Source organism: Quercus lobata, chromosome 2 (assembly GCF_001633185.2).
Source record: "Quercus lobata isolate SW786 chromosome 2, ValleyOak3.0 Primary Assembly, whole genome shotgun sequence".
NCBI classification, from domain to species: domain Eukaryota; kingdom Viridiplantae; phylum Streptophyta; class Magnoliopsida; order Fagales; family Fagaceae; genus Quercus; species Quercus lobata.
The window spans coordinates 69,019,606-69,035,032 of NC_044905.1; the positions used below are offsets into that span (position 1 = coordinate 69,019,606).

Genomic DNA, 15,427 nt, shown 5'->3' on the forward strand with positions numbered 1-15,427 from the left:
CTTCAACATTTCGTCCAATTTGTGGACAAAACATATGGTTGACTAGCCTCTGATAAGTTGCCCTTGCATTTTTCAAACCAAAAGACATTACTTTGTAGCAAAAAAAAACCTTGGCTTGTGATAAAGGATGTTTTCTCTTGGTTTGCCTCGTCTATCTTGATCTGATTGTACCCCGAGAATGCATCCATAAAGCTCAACAATTGGTGCCTAGCTATTGAATCTACCAGCTGGTCAATGCGTGGAAGGGGATAACTATCTTTGGGTCATGCCTTGTTCAAATTTGTGAAGTCCACGTACATTCTCCATTTGTCATTGGCTTCTTTTACCATCACTATATTAGCTAGCCAATCAAGGTAATAGACTTCGCGGATGAACTCTATTGTTACCAACTTCTGGACTTCTTCTTTGATGGCATTGTCTCATTCTGGGGTGAACACTTTTCTCTTCTGACAGACGGGCTTATAAGACGAAGACACATTTAGGCAATGAGTAATCACACTTGGGTCAATCTCAGGCATGTCTTCGTGGCTCCAAGCAAAAACATCTGAGCTCATCTTGAGGAATTGGGCGAGATCCTACTTCGTCTTCTCCTCCATGCTTGTTCCGACTCTAATGAACCTTTCTGAGTTGGACTCATCTAGGGCGACATCTCGGACATCTTCCAATACTTCAATTGGCTCAACAACTATTCTTCTTTCTTCAATGTTCATCGTCTGCATCTGCTCTTCCATTGCTAACATAGCCAAGTAACATTCTCTAGCTGCCAGCTGGTCTTTTTGTACTTCTCCTATGCCATATTCTGTTGGGAATTTAAGGGACAAGTAATATGTAGACGTTACAGCCCTCCAACTATTTAAATTTGGTCGTCCTATGATGGCATTATATAAGGACGAACAATCCACAACAAGGAAATTTACTTCCTTATTGATTTGTCGTGGGTAAGAACCAACCACGACTGGTAAGGAAATGGTGCCCACCAGTAGAACTTTCATTCCTCCAAACCCAATCAAAGGTACATTCACTGAATGAAGTAATTCCTTGCTAACCCTCATTTGTTGGAAGGTCGAATAGTAGAGAATATCTGTAGAACTCCCATTATCAATTAACACTCTTCTTGTTATGTAATTCGCAATCGTTAAAGTGATAACAATTGCATCATCATGAGGATGATGCAATCTCCTTGCATCTTTGCCTGTGAAAGTGATAGCAGGCTCGTCTACTCTGGACATCCTTAATGGGCGGCTAGTGAGTTGAACATTCTAAACTACCCATAAGTAAGTCTTCTTGGCTTTGGACGAACTTCTAGTTGATATTTCTCCTACAATAACCCTTATTTCTCCAAGTGGTTGACACACTGGTTCTTTTGCTTTGCCTTTCAATGGTAGCCTTTCGTCCTTGTGGTCTCGTCCAAGGAAATTCTTCAACTTTCCTTACTTAATAAGAACTTCAATTTGCTGCTTTAAGTCATAACACTCGTCTATGTCATGTCTATGATCTCAGCAGAAACGACAATACTTGCTTTTGTTCCGCTTGCTAGGGTCTCCTTTCATCTTCTCTAGCCATTTCAAGGATGGGTCATCCTTGATTTGCATCAACACTTGGTCATGTTGAGGACGATCCTGCTTTCCTACCGTCTCAATTTCTTTTTTCTCTCGTCTTGGCCTTCTTTAGACAAGAGCCTTATTCTGGATGGTGCATGTACCTAGCTTCCACTCATTCAATCTTCTTCTTTTTCTTGACAATAATCGCATCCTCAGCATTCATGAATCTTTGGGATGCGTGTATTAGCTCGGCCATCGTCTATGGCTTTTGGTCACACAACTTATGGATGAACAAATCAGAAGTAACTCTATTGTAAAAGGCTGCCAAGAGGATTTTGTTGTCTATCTCGTCTACCAATAGGGCTTTCCTGTTAAAACGACTTATGAAAGTCTAAAGACTCTCATTTTATCCTTGCTCTATGTTCAGTAGGTTGGACGAGGAACGCTTATGTCTTTAGCCTTCGACGAAGTTGTTGATGAACAGCTTACTTAACTCCTAGAATGAAGTTATGGTGTTTGGTGGTAGTTTACCAAACCACACCCTGGCTGGGCCTTTCTGCGTAGTAGGGAAGGTTTTGCACATGATTTCATCTAGAACGCCTTGGAGGTGCATGGTTGTCTTGAACGTGGCAATGTAATCACAAGGATCTCGCATTCCATCATATGAGTCCAAGGTAGGCATTTTGAACTTGGAGGGTAGAGGATGACACGTGATGGATGCAGTGAATGGAGAGTCAGTTTTGTGGATGAGATCATCAACATGGTTCGCCCTCCTTATGGAGTCCTTCATCTCCTCCATGGCCTTCTTCATCTAGTCCATTTCTCTCTCTAAATGTGGCACACTTTGAGTGATGATACCTCTGGGCTGATCTCCTCCTTCAGCGCCATTCTTCGTCCCTCCATTTTTTGAGTTTTGCCTATGTTCCTCGGCGCGTCGCTATTGACCTCTCTAGTTAACTCCTGGTTTTGTTGCGTCAAGTCTACCATTGTAGCTGCCATGGACTGCAACTGTTGTTGGACAGATGCTGGTTGCGATGTTGGTGCACAATTTGAATGACTGAAGGCATTTTCACTCTACTAGTGTTCTAGACTTGTGGCCATCAACCTAGTCAAAACCATGCAGCCTTTTGTCTTGGAAAGCAAGGTGGTTAACACTTCAAAACTTTGCTTACCTTCCCATAGATGGCGCCAACTAATGACGTACTAAAATTAGTAGGCTGAATGCTCCAGGCTACAACGACTATTTGATGACCTAAAGAGAAAGAAAACAATTGTCAAGGGTGACCGAGGTGAACCAACCAAGGACCCTCCGACGGTTAAGTCAATTTTTCTCTCTAGAATACAAGAATAGTGAGTAGATGAATAACATAATGTACCTTGGGTTGATGGGGTTAGATCCCTTTTATAGAGAGTTTTTAGTGGGTCTACTTGTTTGGATCCACTACCATCATGGGAGATGTGTGTAATTAGTGGAGAAAATGGAGCGGATATTGAGGAATCCTCCACACGTTCTGAAATGATAGATTGTGGTCTAATTACTTGGTGTTTGTAGAAAAATCCTTCGAAATTTACTAAGTGTCATTTGGTCGTCCATGTCTCTATGTGACATAGACGACTAGGTTACTTTGGACGGTCATGACGTTTGTGGATGAATCCTATTCATTATCTGTGGTACTTTTTATTTGGGCTGCCTTTCTCGTGAACTAGTCTGGACGTAGTTTGGCATAGACGACCATCATGGACGAATGGAACTTGATTTAGCCCACCATCATATATATATATATAAATATATATATATATATATATATATATATATAAATCATTACATATTTTAGAAATGTATGGTTTTAAAAAAGTATAAGTTAATACCATGTATAATTTGAACCATGTAATTGTAATTATTTTCAATTGTATCCGTGTATATGCACGAGACTACACACTAGTAATGTTAATAGTATATGATAAGAAGGGGTAAATCAAAAACTTTTGTCCTTCAAATATTGCATTGATTCAATTTTTGATTTGATATTTTAAAATTTTAAATTATAATACTTTATTAGTATACTTGTCTATTTTTTTTCGTCAATTAATTTTTTTTTGGCCATTTTTTATCTGCGTTTTTGGTCTTTTAAATTATGGAGTGCATTCAATTTTAGTCCCTTATTAAGTATTAGATTGGTTTGATCTTAGTTTCTAACCTATAGAGCTAGTATATACCTAATGGGAAATGATAACAAATGCCTTAATTTTATTAATGGACCATTTTTTAAAAAAAACAATTGACTTTTTTGACAATTTTTAATATTTTTCATAAAAATGGTATCAAAACTTTTCAAAAATAATTTATTAATAAATGCCTTAAGGGCATCTGTTAACATGAGCCATAACTAATTTATTGTTTGCACCACTCCCTTGGTGCCATATTTTCAGTGCTGCAATTTAGTCCATTTGGGAATCTATGAATACAAATTTCAATAATTGAACATATCTTCAATCCTGTACAATTTTATGATTTGACAAAACTTAGGTATAGTACATAGGTGCTATTCCTTAGATTCTGCTTTTAAAATTGAACCACGTGGTTGTATTTAACTAAAAATACACTTCCATCCCATGAGAATAATGCCATATTGCTGAATTTTAAGATGAGAACCTAAGTTACAGCATCTAAGGTACTGTATCTAAGTTTTTCCATTTAAGATTTATTCATTATTAGCCTTGTACTAGAACCAAACCAAACTTTTTTCTAACATCTTTTACTCCTACCATAACGATTTGTTGGTCATTGTCTTGCAAGAGAATGAGGTATAGGTAATCAAATAACAAGTTTCACATGCAATCTTGGCAATTACTCTATCACTAACATAGTTGTCATTGGCATACTAAAATTAGTGATTGAACTATCAAACCGATGAAACATACAAAATTTCTGGATTGGTATGAAGAAATACCGGATTTTCCAAAAACCCAATTAAACCATCAAAAACTAGAATTTATTTTTAATAGAAAAATACTGAATTTCATGGTTTTATTAGAATCATTCAGTTTTTTTTAAAATTTTATTTTATTTTATGTCAAGTTATCTATGTACTATTTAAGGAGCTTCTCTTGTTTGGATTCCTCAATTTTGATGCCTAAAATATCATCATCATACTCACTTACAAGTATGTAAATTAAAATTCCTACACTTTAAGACTTACAAACTCACGTACGCTTTGCCAGTTTCTATCTCACTTTCTATCTTTCATTCTTCTTTAAATTGAAGACATTTAGTTTAGCTCTACATCCTTCTTTTCTTTTTCTTTAGATTGAAGATATTTACTATCAAAGGCTTCAACAACTTTTCAGGTTCTATCTTTTGCAAGTTCCTCTTTGTTTTCTTTTCTTTACTTTTGTTTATCATTGACTTTCTTTGAGTTCTTACCTGCCATGGCTGCCAAGTATTCATAGTTTGAGGAGTACTTACCTATGGGTGAATGTGATTAGGGATTCAAGGGTGTTTGACAGTGGCTTATTACCATGGTTGACTTTGAGATTTCAAATAGGAGGATTTGTGCTTGAACTGGTTGCTTGAAAAAGAATATTGGTAAGGGCTTTTTTTTTTTTGGATTTTACGGTATTGTTTTTAAGGGAATTAAGATAATTGGTTTAGTTTTTTTTTTTTTTTAATTTATTTATAGGAATTTACTCCCTTTTTTTTTATAGGAATTACGCTTCTCTGTGATAACAAAACAACATCATCATAAGGCAAAAGCATATCATTAACCGAAGGCATATCATCAATTATACACCAATTTTTATTCCCAGACTTGAACATAGCCAATTTCCTAGACACATGAATTGTAAGCAATGCAAAATCGACCATTTCGTTTTTGGAACCTAAACAAATGTAAACAACCTTTGCCATGTAATTTACGCTACTTTAAAAAAAATGTAATTTACACTAATTTTTTTAAATGTAATCTATGCTACTTTTTTTTAGAGGGTATTATTATATATTTGGTGAATCATGTTAATAGTTACCCAATTTAAAACAAACACAAACTCTCTTTTTGGATTTTTTTTTTTTAAATGTAATTTACGCTACTCTTAGTTTTGGAGGGTATTACACGCTACTTTGTTTCCCAATATCCAAAACCAAAAATTAACTTCTCATTCAAAATGTATAAGTAATCTTATATTTAACCTAACTCTTTTATCTCTCTCAGGTTGATGTATGTACAAATTAATTGGATTGCATTGCAAAGGCATTAGAATGGAATATTAGATAAGTTCAAGTCTTACATGAGGTGGTTGTTATCTAATAAATTGTTGTAAAAAAATTTCTTTTGTAACATAAATTATATTTATCATTTGTATAATTCTATGTGAAATTCAATTTCCATTTTTTTTAATAATTATTAATTTACTACACCTTAAAAAAATGTTACGTACCTTTTTCTCAATTTTAAGGGTAGTTGATATATTTGAAATTTAAACTCTTTTTAACTTTTGTTATGGATGTGTAGTAAGTGGCTAACTATTAGGATTAAAACACTACATTTTAGGATTAAAATTGATCCTTTTACTATAAAAGAAATATATTTGAAATTTAAACTCTTTTTAACTTTTGTTATGGATTTGTAGTAAGTGGCTAACTTTTAGGATTAAAACAGTACATTTTAGGATTAAAACTGATCCTTTTACCGTAAAAGAAAGAAAAATGGTAGTTGCTAAATTTTAAATATAAGTTGTTTTAACTTTTTGTTATGGATGTGTAGTACATGGCCAAATTTTAGGATTAAAACCAAGGTTTTAAAAACTGGTACAGTAATAGAACCGGAAAATGAGCTAATTACCGGTTTTCTGGTCCGACCAGGGTTCGACCAATGGTCGAACCGGTGACATCATAGATAATTTAATTATTATTTATTTAAATTATATAAATAATTAATAAGTTTTTTAATATACTAAAACTAACAAACCAATAGTAATATATATGTTTCCTTTAAAAAAAATACAAGTATATAAGTATATAACATCTTTTTAAAGAATTTAACATAATAACATTACAAACAATCATCCTTAACATAATAAAATTTCAACAAAACCAAATAAATAAGTTCATTAGTCATTACATTTACATCCAAATGGCAAATAACAAATAAGTTCATTACATCCAAATAGCAAATTAGTTTTAAAGTTTCAAGCAAATAAGTTTATAACATCACATTTTGCTCTCATAGATGAAGAATTAGCATTAGACTCAATTGTAGAAGCATGTTCATTAGATGGTATAGAGGCAGACTCCATTTCACTCAACAATTTCAGATTGGCAACAACCATTTATCAACAAATAAATTTATCAACACAAAATACACAAACAATAGTATAATACTCTATAGACTATATTTCACAAACACAAATGCTCTGTAAATCAAATCCACAACATGCTCTGTAAATCAAATCCACAACATGCTCTGTAAACTAATAATTGAAATGAGAATTAACGATAGAAGTTACCACTTACCAGTGAAGTCACAAAACGGAGAACTTGAGATGAAGTCGAGAACATGAACATAGAATCTAAGATGAAGCCGAGAGAAATGAAATGAAAAAAAAAAAAAAAAAAAAGAACCGAGAAAATGATCAAAATCAATAATCAAAATCAGAAGAAAAGAATATTACCTTATGAAGCCGAAAAGCAAAGAGAAGAGCTCGAGGGCGAGACCAAGAAGGAAAAAAGAAAAAAATATCGATGGTGATGGCAAGACCTGAGGGAACAGAGAACACTTCAGATGTCGTGAGGATTAAGAGGCGTGTCGTGTGCATGAGGTAGAGAGCTTGAGAGTTGAGATGAGTTGAGTAAGGTGAGACCGTGAGAGTGAGGCAAAGAGGCAGAGAGCTTTGAGAGAGGCATGATTCTGTGAGAGTGTCTAGGAGTTAGGACTTTAGGGTTAGATTTTAGCTTCCTAGCCAAAATGACGTAGTTTTAGGCTGGGAAAAAGTCAAAAAATCCCAATCGGTCAGTAATCAGTTCGACCATGTCGGTTGCTGATTCTCCGATTGAACCGATTGGTTTTCTAATTTTCCCAGTTTTTAAGCTATTTTTGGTTTTTACTCAACCGAACCAGATTAAAGGCCGGTTTCCGGTTGAACCGGCCAATTCGGTCCGGTTTTTAAAACCACGAGTAATTCTCTATCTCAATTCTTAGTAACTGCCAATAATGCTAAGGACAATTTTTTTTTTCATAAATAATTTTATAATTACTAAAGTGATCGATTATGAGTAATAGAGACAACTAACACTTAGGCTCACTATTTTTTTTTTTCTATCACTCACTATCAATCACTTCAAAAATTGTAAAATTAGTTGTGAAAAAAGTTGTATCCGTGCACTATTAAATAACTTTTCTCGATGGATTATAGATTATGTAATTCTCCCTATTATTTGGAGGTGATTTTAAAAAGTATTAACTAAAACTTAAACTTTCTAAATGTTTCAATTTAAACATAAAAAAGTGGCTTCCATATAAATGACATATATTACTTTGGCCCCAAAACAAATTGTATAAACTATGAAGAAAACTTTGAAAAAGCCCAACAGATAAATAAAGTTTAATAAAGATGTGATTTTTTTTTCCCCAATAAAATACCACGTGATGTTTATATTACGGGTCTTTTGGTACTCAAAAATCAAATAAATGTTATGCAATTTACTTTCATTACTTTCAAATTTTAATTAACAATAATACTCAAAGGAGGAGAGTTTAAATAATTTAAATAGTCTAATGTTTTAATTAATTTCTTTTTTTAAATTTAGAATTTGATTTTGAAATTACCTCCAAATTATAAGGAGAATTGCTGGATAAAAGAGAAGGGAACTTCCTTTTTTTTCTCCAAACATTGCTGTGTGCCATATTTTATCATTGACATCTTTCTGCTAATTTCTTTGATTTAATGAGTCATTCACAGTTTTACAGTCTAAATTAGTTCAAGTTGATTAGGGTAGAAATTTGAATGATGTGTTACTAGCACGATGGCCATGCAATCCATCGAGTTATCATGAATTAGCATCTTTTTGTTGATTTATTTTTTATTACTTTCCATATTATTTTTAATTCTATTCTTGCATCTTCTTTCTACTTTAATACTACTGCATGTATCCTCGTTTTCTTGCCTACACAGTCTTTGAGTATGACCCCAAAATTGACTCAGTACTAAGAGTGACAAAAGAGGACTACGAGAGTTGCAACAAAGCGAAGCCAATTGAAAAATACAAGGAGGGCATGACCTAGATTGAGTTGAACCATTCAGGACCATTCTATTTCATAGGTGGGTCTGAGGGGAAATGTAATGAAAGAGGTCAGAAGCTAATTGTGGTTGTCTTGTCTAATGGAGAACATAGCCTTCACACTTCGATAACAAATAGTTCTCCGGAACTAGCACCAGCAAATTCACCAAATCCTGGTTATGCTCATGGATTAAGCGCTGGATTTATGACTGTTGTTATGGGAATTGGGACTTTGGTGGTGATGGTATTACTTTGAGAGAGAGTGATAAGTGAACATTTTGTTCTTCTTTTTTATGTTACTTCTTTTATATCACTTTGTTTTGGGAAAGATAGAAAAGAGAGATGTGAACTTTGGAAAATAAAGGCTGCATGTTATGGATTTGACTTGTTGTATTTGATGTTAAATTATATTATATATGATGATCTACTTTTTTAATCTTATTTGTTTTTTTTTAGTAATATTCTTCTAGTTATGTTTAACTTTGCACATAATCAAGTCTATCGTCTCCAGTCCATCCTCCAGTGGTTTTACAAAGACACCATCACTAGGAACAAACAACATGATATTTGGATGTTTATGAACTATGAAGATTTATAGTGTTAGAGTTTGTATATGAGATTAGTGGGATTAGGCATTTGCACCTGGAGCAATTATCCCCTCTATACTCATATATTTTTTTTTTTTACTGCTTTAACTTTTTTGACTTTCATAATTTAACTTTTTCTCATTTTATTTATTCAATAGTTGAGACTGAAAGTCAATTTTTTTTTTTTTTTCAAATTTGAATCTTAACCATTGAGAGCTATTGCATCAAGTGCAATACCTAGATCTCAATCCTAATTAGTGAGTAGAGTTTTTTTTATTTGTAAATTCTTTTGACTTTTTTTGTGCAATTTTTTTTATAAGAATAACAAGGCGGTGTATTAAGGGTATGTTCAGATACTACTTATTACTGAAAACTGAAAATACTGTAGTAAAATAATTTTTAAATGTGTAAATAGTACTATGAGACCCAATTTTAAAGTTATTTTTGTTGAAAAAAGTATTTTTTTTTTTTTTTTTTTCTTGAACCACCAATACCCAAACTCACCGAACCTAGTGAGAAAAAAAGAAAAAAAAAGTCAAAAGTTACGGCTGACTTGACTAGTGGGTCCCTCAATGTATGTTTAATTACGAAAATGTCATTGAAAACAGAGTTATGGAAACTAAAAACAATTAAAATGTGTTTTCAATTTTCACAACTCATCACTTAAAAATCAGAGAATTAAGTGATGAAAATAATGATCCAAAACTCATCCAAACAAGTGCTCTTCCGTTGGACCCACATGAATTGGATGATGAAAACAAAAAACTGAGTTATATCACTCAAAACTCACTACATCCAAACAAGATCATAGGGATTTGGGTTATTTTATGTTTGTGCTTTTATAAAAAAAAGTTTGGAAGAATGGGTATGATCTTTACAATTGATAGTGGATTTTTTTGTTGGATCATAGCTCGTAGGCTTGAAACAAGTTGAACTATGTTAGAAATTTTTGGTCGTATTGTCATTTTAATTTTTTGTTAGTGTAAAATGCACTTCTGCTGATCCCAAATCACAATAATATTGTGAAAAGAGTTTGTATGTTTTTGCTTTACAATGAATCTCACAGGTGGCGTTTGGGTCAGCATATTGGGCCATGGTTTGGGCCACCCTCCTCTGGAGTTAGACAGCCCAATGGCACAGAATTTAAAAAGATTTGGTTTTTTTTTTTTTTTTTTTTTCTTGGCAAGTTTAATTCTGGAATAATATAGGAAAAATAGCAGATGCAAGGATAAGTTGATGCTCACTTCGATTTTGCTGACTTTGTTAGTGTTGCTCTGTCTCAGACTCAATGCTGTGGTTTTTGTGTATGTGTGTGGATTGTTTCCCCTGTTTTTGGTGGTCCAGAAGACCCTTTGTAAGATTGTTTTGTTTCTTTAATCCCCTGAATTACCAAGAAAAAAAAAAAAAAAAAACTTGAGCTATAATTATTTCTGCTCGGAGAGAAGGGGAAGGACACATCAACCTACACTACTAATAATAAGTGGCACTATCTACATTTTTTTATATTAGCATCATGTCATATTTTACACTGTTTTAAAGGTTAATATAAAATCACTTCCGAAGCTTACTTCTTACTAACTCTAGCCCTGCCATGATTGCATTTTGCATTTGCTCCCTCTGCTGACAGAATTTCAGTTGATGAAGCTTCAGTGCCTCTTCTGCTTCCCCATATGCAGCCTGCAAACTCTTTTGGGACTCCAACATATTCCTAGAAATCTTGCCCAAACGAGTCTCTAGCTCCTTTGTCTCAGCCTCACAACTGGACAACTGATTCTCAATTCGAAGAAGCAAATCTTTGACACAGGAAGCCTCTTCACGAAGTGATACAAGGTGACGATTGGAGGCTGTTAAAGCAGTTTCTGTCTCAGCATGGATGCAAGAAATATCATCATATCTAACTTTCTCACTATGATACCGTTCAATCAATGATTGCAAAGATTGTTCCTGGTTGACTGACTTTTCTTTGTCAGCTAGTGATGATGCACAGACAATGAATTTCTTCACTAGCTCATGAAAAGGTGCATGATTGACTAATAGAATATCCAAAACATTAAAAGTTGATTCCGCTTCCTGTGCCATGGACTCTAGATGGGCAAGAAACATATTTTGGACATCCAACACTGTCTGCTCAAGAACCTCCATGTTTAACGTTGTTATACTGCTTTCTGACATAGCAGGAGGACTCTTGGCAATTGGCATTTCCAGAGAAACATCACACAAAGCCTGAGCATCCTGACCGGATATTTGTGATGATGGCTCATCAAATTCAACAATTAAAGGACTATGAGGCAGGTAACTAAAGCATTCATAATTAGACACATTTTTATCTTGAGGAACGAACATGGGATCAAATGAAGGGAAAACACCTATAAAAAAAATATGAATTTGGAGTCATAACCAAAGGTGAAAGGAAAAAAAAAAAAAAACAAACAAACAAAGAAATGGACTATAAGACCACACTTACAGCAAAAGAAACACCATGGTAGGAAAAAAAAAAAAAAAAACAAAGAAATGGAGTGTAAGACCACACTTACAGCAAAAGAAACACCGTGGTAGGAGAACTGATAAACATCTAGGAGGAGGGAAAGCAAGCCGGCCTAGCCAACCTGTAATATGAAGACCTAAGATTTGATTGCTACGATCTGTCATTTAAAAAAGAAGAAGAAGAAAAAAAGATTAACACAAAAAAGAGACAAGGGTGTGGCAAGTTAGCTAAAAGAAAAAGCAGCAAGAGAAACATCAAATATAAGACAAAGATTCGGTTTTGGCCATCAAGTATAAGATACAGATAGATACATGGATATACACAAGAAAATAGTAAATACCTGCAGTAGATGTGTCTCCAGCAGCAGTAATCTGCCTCCAGAACTCTGCCTGTCGGCGACAAATCTGAGACGGAGACCGTAGATGGGAAATTACCAGTGATTTCTTCATAATGGGACTCCTCGACTCAGCCTCCAGCATAACTAGGCCTTGCAGATTTGAAGAGGACTCAATACCCTTTGAGGGAGTTTTATCTGAGCTTTCATCACATTCCCCCCTCTCCATGAGGGGTTCTTGTTCTTTCCCAAAAAGTTCACGTGCATGCGCGACAGTTGGGAAATGTTGAGGACTTTCCATCTCCAGTGAATCAAACTTCATCCTTTTTGGATTCTCAATACTTGAATCACCCAAGTCAATATCAAATGGACGTTTTCTCAAAGTAGTCTTTGCATATATTTCATGTTTGCTTTCATCTGCAATATCATTCACTGTGGTAATTTCTTGAGTATCCTCCCATTGGAGGAAACAACAAGCTCCAAAACCCTGTCTCAAAGCCACAGTCCATTAATCAGATATCAACTAACATGCAATAAAATGGCAAATCCAAGATTTTAAAATGCTACAAAAGGATACACAGGCTGCTCTCCTGAAATGCCACCATCGGATCAAACTCTATCCAATTACTCAGTTTATTCAAATGTGTCTTAGTTTAAGGACAAGGTGATGTATGTGTAGTTGGAATTGAACAAGATCATATGTTTGGCCCATATATTTCACAAAATTTAATGCCAAAATTAAAATCATCAAAGTACCCGTTTGGATTCCACTGAATCACGCGTCCACGTTTTGCGTTTTCATGCTTTTTTTTTTTTTTTTTTTCCCCTACACGTGAACGGTAACCTCACATGAGTTCACGGGACAAAAATCACTATTATTCATGCACTGTTTATCACTGTTCATAGTATTGTTCACGTACTAAAAAATATTAAAAATGGATCTCACGGTACTATTCACACATTTAAAAATTATTTTGCTACAGTACTTTCAGTTTTCAGTTTCAGCAGCAATAAGTTCAATCCAAACGGACCCAAAATACCACACGGTTTGCATTTTGCATACTGAGAGAACTTATATCACAAAATATTGCTTTATGATTTATAAGATGATTGAATTCCAGTTTGTGCAAATGCGTACCCCATGCCTAAGCTTGCTGGTGGATCAATGGAAATGTGTGTTAAATGGAAAATACAGCTATGAGCACAAGAAGTATTCACATTTCCATCATATAGCATGTTAATAAGTCACAGGTATTGCAAGAAGGATTAATCACGCCATCAACAATATACCCAGCTGTTCTTGATCTTGAGTTTCCCTTTTTGGCATAAAAAATTTATCTTGTCATCAAGTACATAAGACATGAGTGTCATTGATAAATGAATCAAATACTATCAAATGATTCAATTGTTTGAAGCAAATGAAATTCCATGACAAGTGCCAATCAGAAAGATAGAACATGAAACAAACTACATTTAAGCATCCCGCACGCATATTTTGTTGTACCAATACAAATGACACGCCATGGCAAAGAAAGACCCAAATTTAGTGTGACTTATACCATGAGATTATGAGTTGGTGAACTTATTTAAATCAATATTTTCTGTGCATGTCATATATTTGAGCAACCATAGTCTTCAAAAGTGGGAGTTTTGTACACGGGGTACGAGTACGACCATATAGTTAAGCAACCACACAAGAATCCAGAAATTATGAATTAGCTACAGGAATTACGTTAAAGAACCACCACGTACATACAACTTCAAGTTGGAATCTAATTAAGGAAATCCAAAGTAACAATGAGGACATACCCTTGGGACTCGACAGACAAAGCAGGTTCGACCCGCATTTGGGCTCCTATTCAGCATAATTCTTTTACAGACTCCGGCTTCACATGAACACTTAGGATACGGATACACACACTCAGGAGGAGACTTGCTAGTTTCACCCGTTGTCACTTCGTCACACCACTTAATAAAAAACCCACATTTATTACCCTACAAAAGCAAAAAAAAAAAAAAAAAATCAGAAAGTATTGGAAATTGAAAAGAGAGAGAGAGAGAGTGTGTCTTTGATCTTACGTTAATGCCAGGGCAAGTGAAAAACTTTCTGCCGGGGTTCTTGTCGGAATGGGAAACCCGAACAAGACAGAATCCGAGGCCACATGGGCAGCGAAAGAGGGGGAGATCAAGACCGTTGGAGAAAGAGGTGGAGGGCTGAGATTTCTTGAGGGGGCAATCTCTGGCCCAGTGGCCTTGCTGACGGCAATGGAAGCAAGTGTCCTTTTGCATTCTCTGTGAAAGTGAGAGTGCAAAGCTTTGTTGGGATGGTGGTGGAGTTACTGGAGGAGTAGCTGAAGCACCAAGCTCAGTTTGAGTTTGAGAGATCAACATGGTTTTTCAATTTTGATCTGGGAAAGCGGAAAGATAATAACGTGAATGAAAATTGAAAGTAAAAGGCAGTTGATACCGTCTTGTTATAACTGAGACTAAAGAAAGAAACAGACCGCAGTTACTTTAGCGAGAGTGATGGCGTATGAATCAAGCTTCGACTTAGCTTACGGAATACACTTTTTCTAGTTCATTATTACAATCAGCTATGCTAAATTTACCTGCCGGTGATACAGCTCCTTTATTCTAGATCATCCTTTGTAACTTATCCTACCAAAAAGTTTGATATTATAAATATAAAATTGTATTGAGTTTTACTAAAAAAATAAAAATAAATAAAAAATATGGGTTCCAGTTAATTCAATTGGTAAAGTCTCTAGTAGTTATATAAGAGATCCAGCGTTCAATTTCTGCCTACATCAAAAACTGATTGTCATCTTGGTTTGATAATAAAGAGTTATCAGTGAACACCATAGGTCAAAACTTTCTTTCTCTCAAAAATGAAAAATATAATTAACTTTTATATAATTTTTTGAATTTGTTTGGGATCCACCTATTTTGCTGAAAGTACTATAAATAAATGTAAAAATTAGCTGAAATAGTACTATGGGACTCATGAATACTATCAAAAAGTCATCCAAACATAGATTTCAATATAAATTTGGATCCCACAGTATTATTCACACATTTAAAAATTATTTTGTTACAGTATTTTCAGCAATAAGTTTTCAGCTTTTAGCAAATAAGTGATATCTAAACAGACCCTAAATGTTACAAATTAATAATGAAGATGACTTGGATGACAATTTTGGGTTTCGA

General features: G+C 34.5%; 1 protein-coding gene across 2 annotated transcripts; it reads right to left on the reverse strand.

Moving 5' to 3' along the window:
- Positions 1-10,619: 10,619 nt before the first annotated feature.
- LOC115976334 lies at positions 10,620-14,717 on the reverse strand. 2 transcript variants are annotated; one of them, XM_031097544.1, is made up of 6 exons: positions 14,300-14,717; positions 14,030-14,215; positions 12,227-12,707; positions 11,936-12,043; positions 10,970-11,767; positions 10,620-10,782 (listed from the first exon to the last, which is right to left on the reverse strand). In XM_031097544.1, exons 1-6 carry the CDS (start codon positions 14,609-14,611, stop codon positions 10,775-10,777), a joined length of 1,893 nt encoding a protein of 630 aa, XP_030953404.1. In that variant the 5' UTR covers positions 14,612-14,717; the 3' UTR covers positions 10,620-10,774. The 2 variants fall into 2 exon arrangements, with proteins under 2 accessions (XP_030953404.1, XP_030953403.1); XM_031097543.1 differs by lacking the exon at positions 10,620-10,782 and having other exon boundaries at positions 10,820-11,767; positions 14,300-14,716.
- Positions 14,718-15,427: the final 710 nt, after the last annotated feature.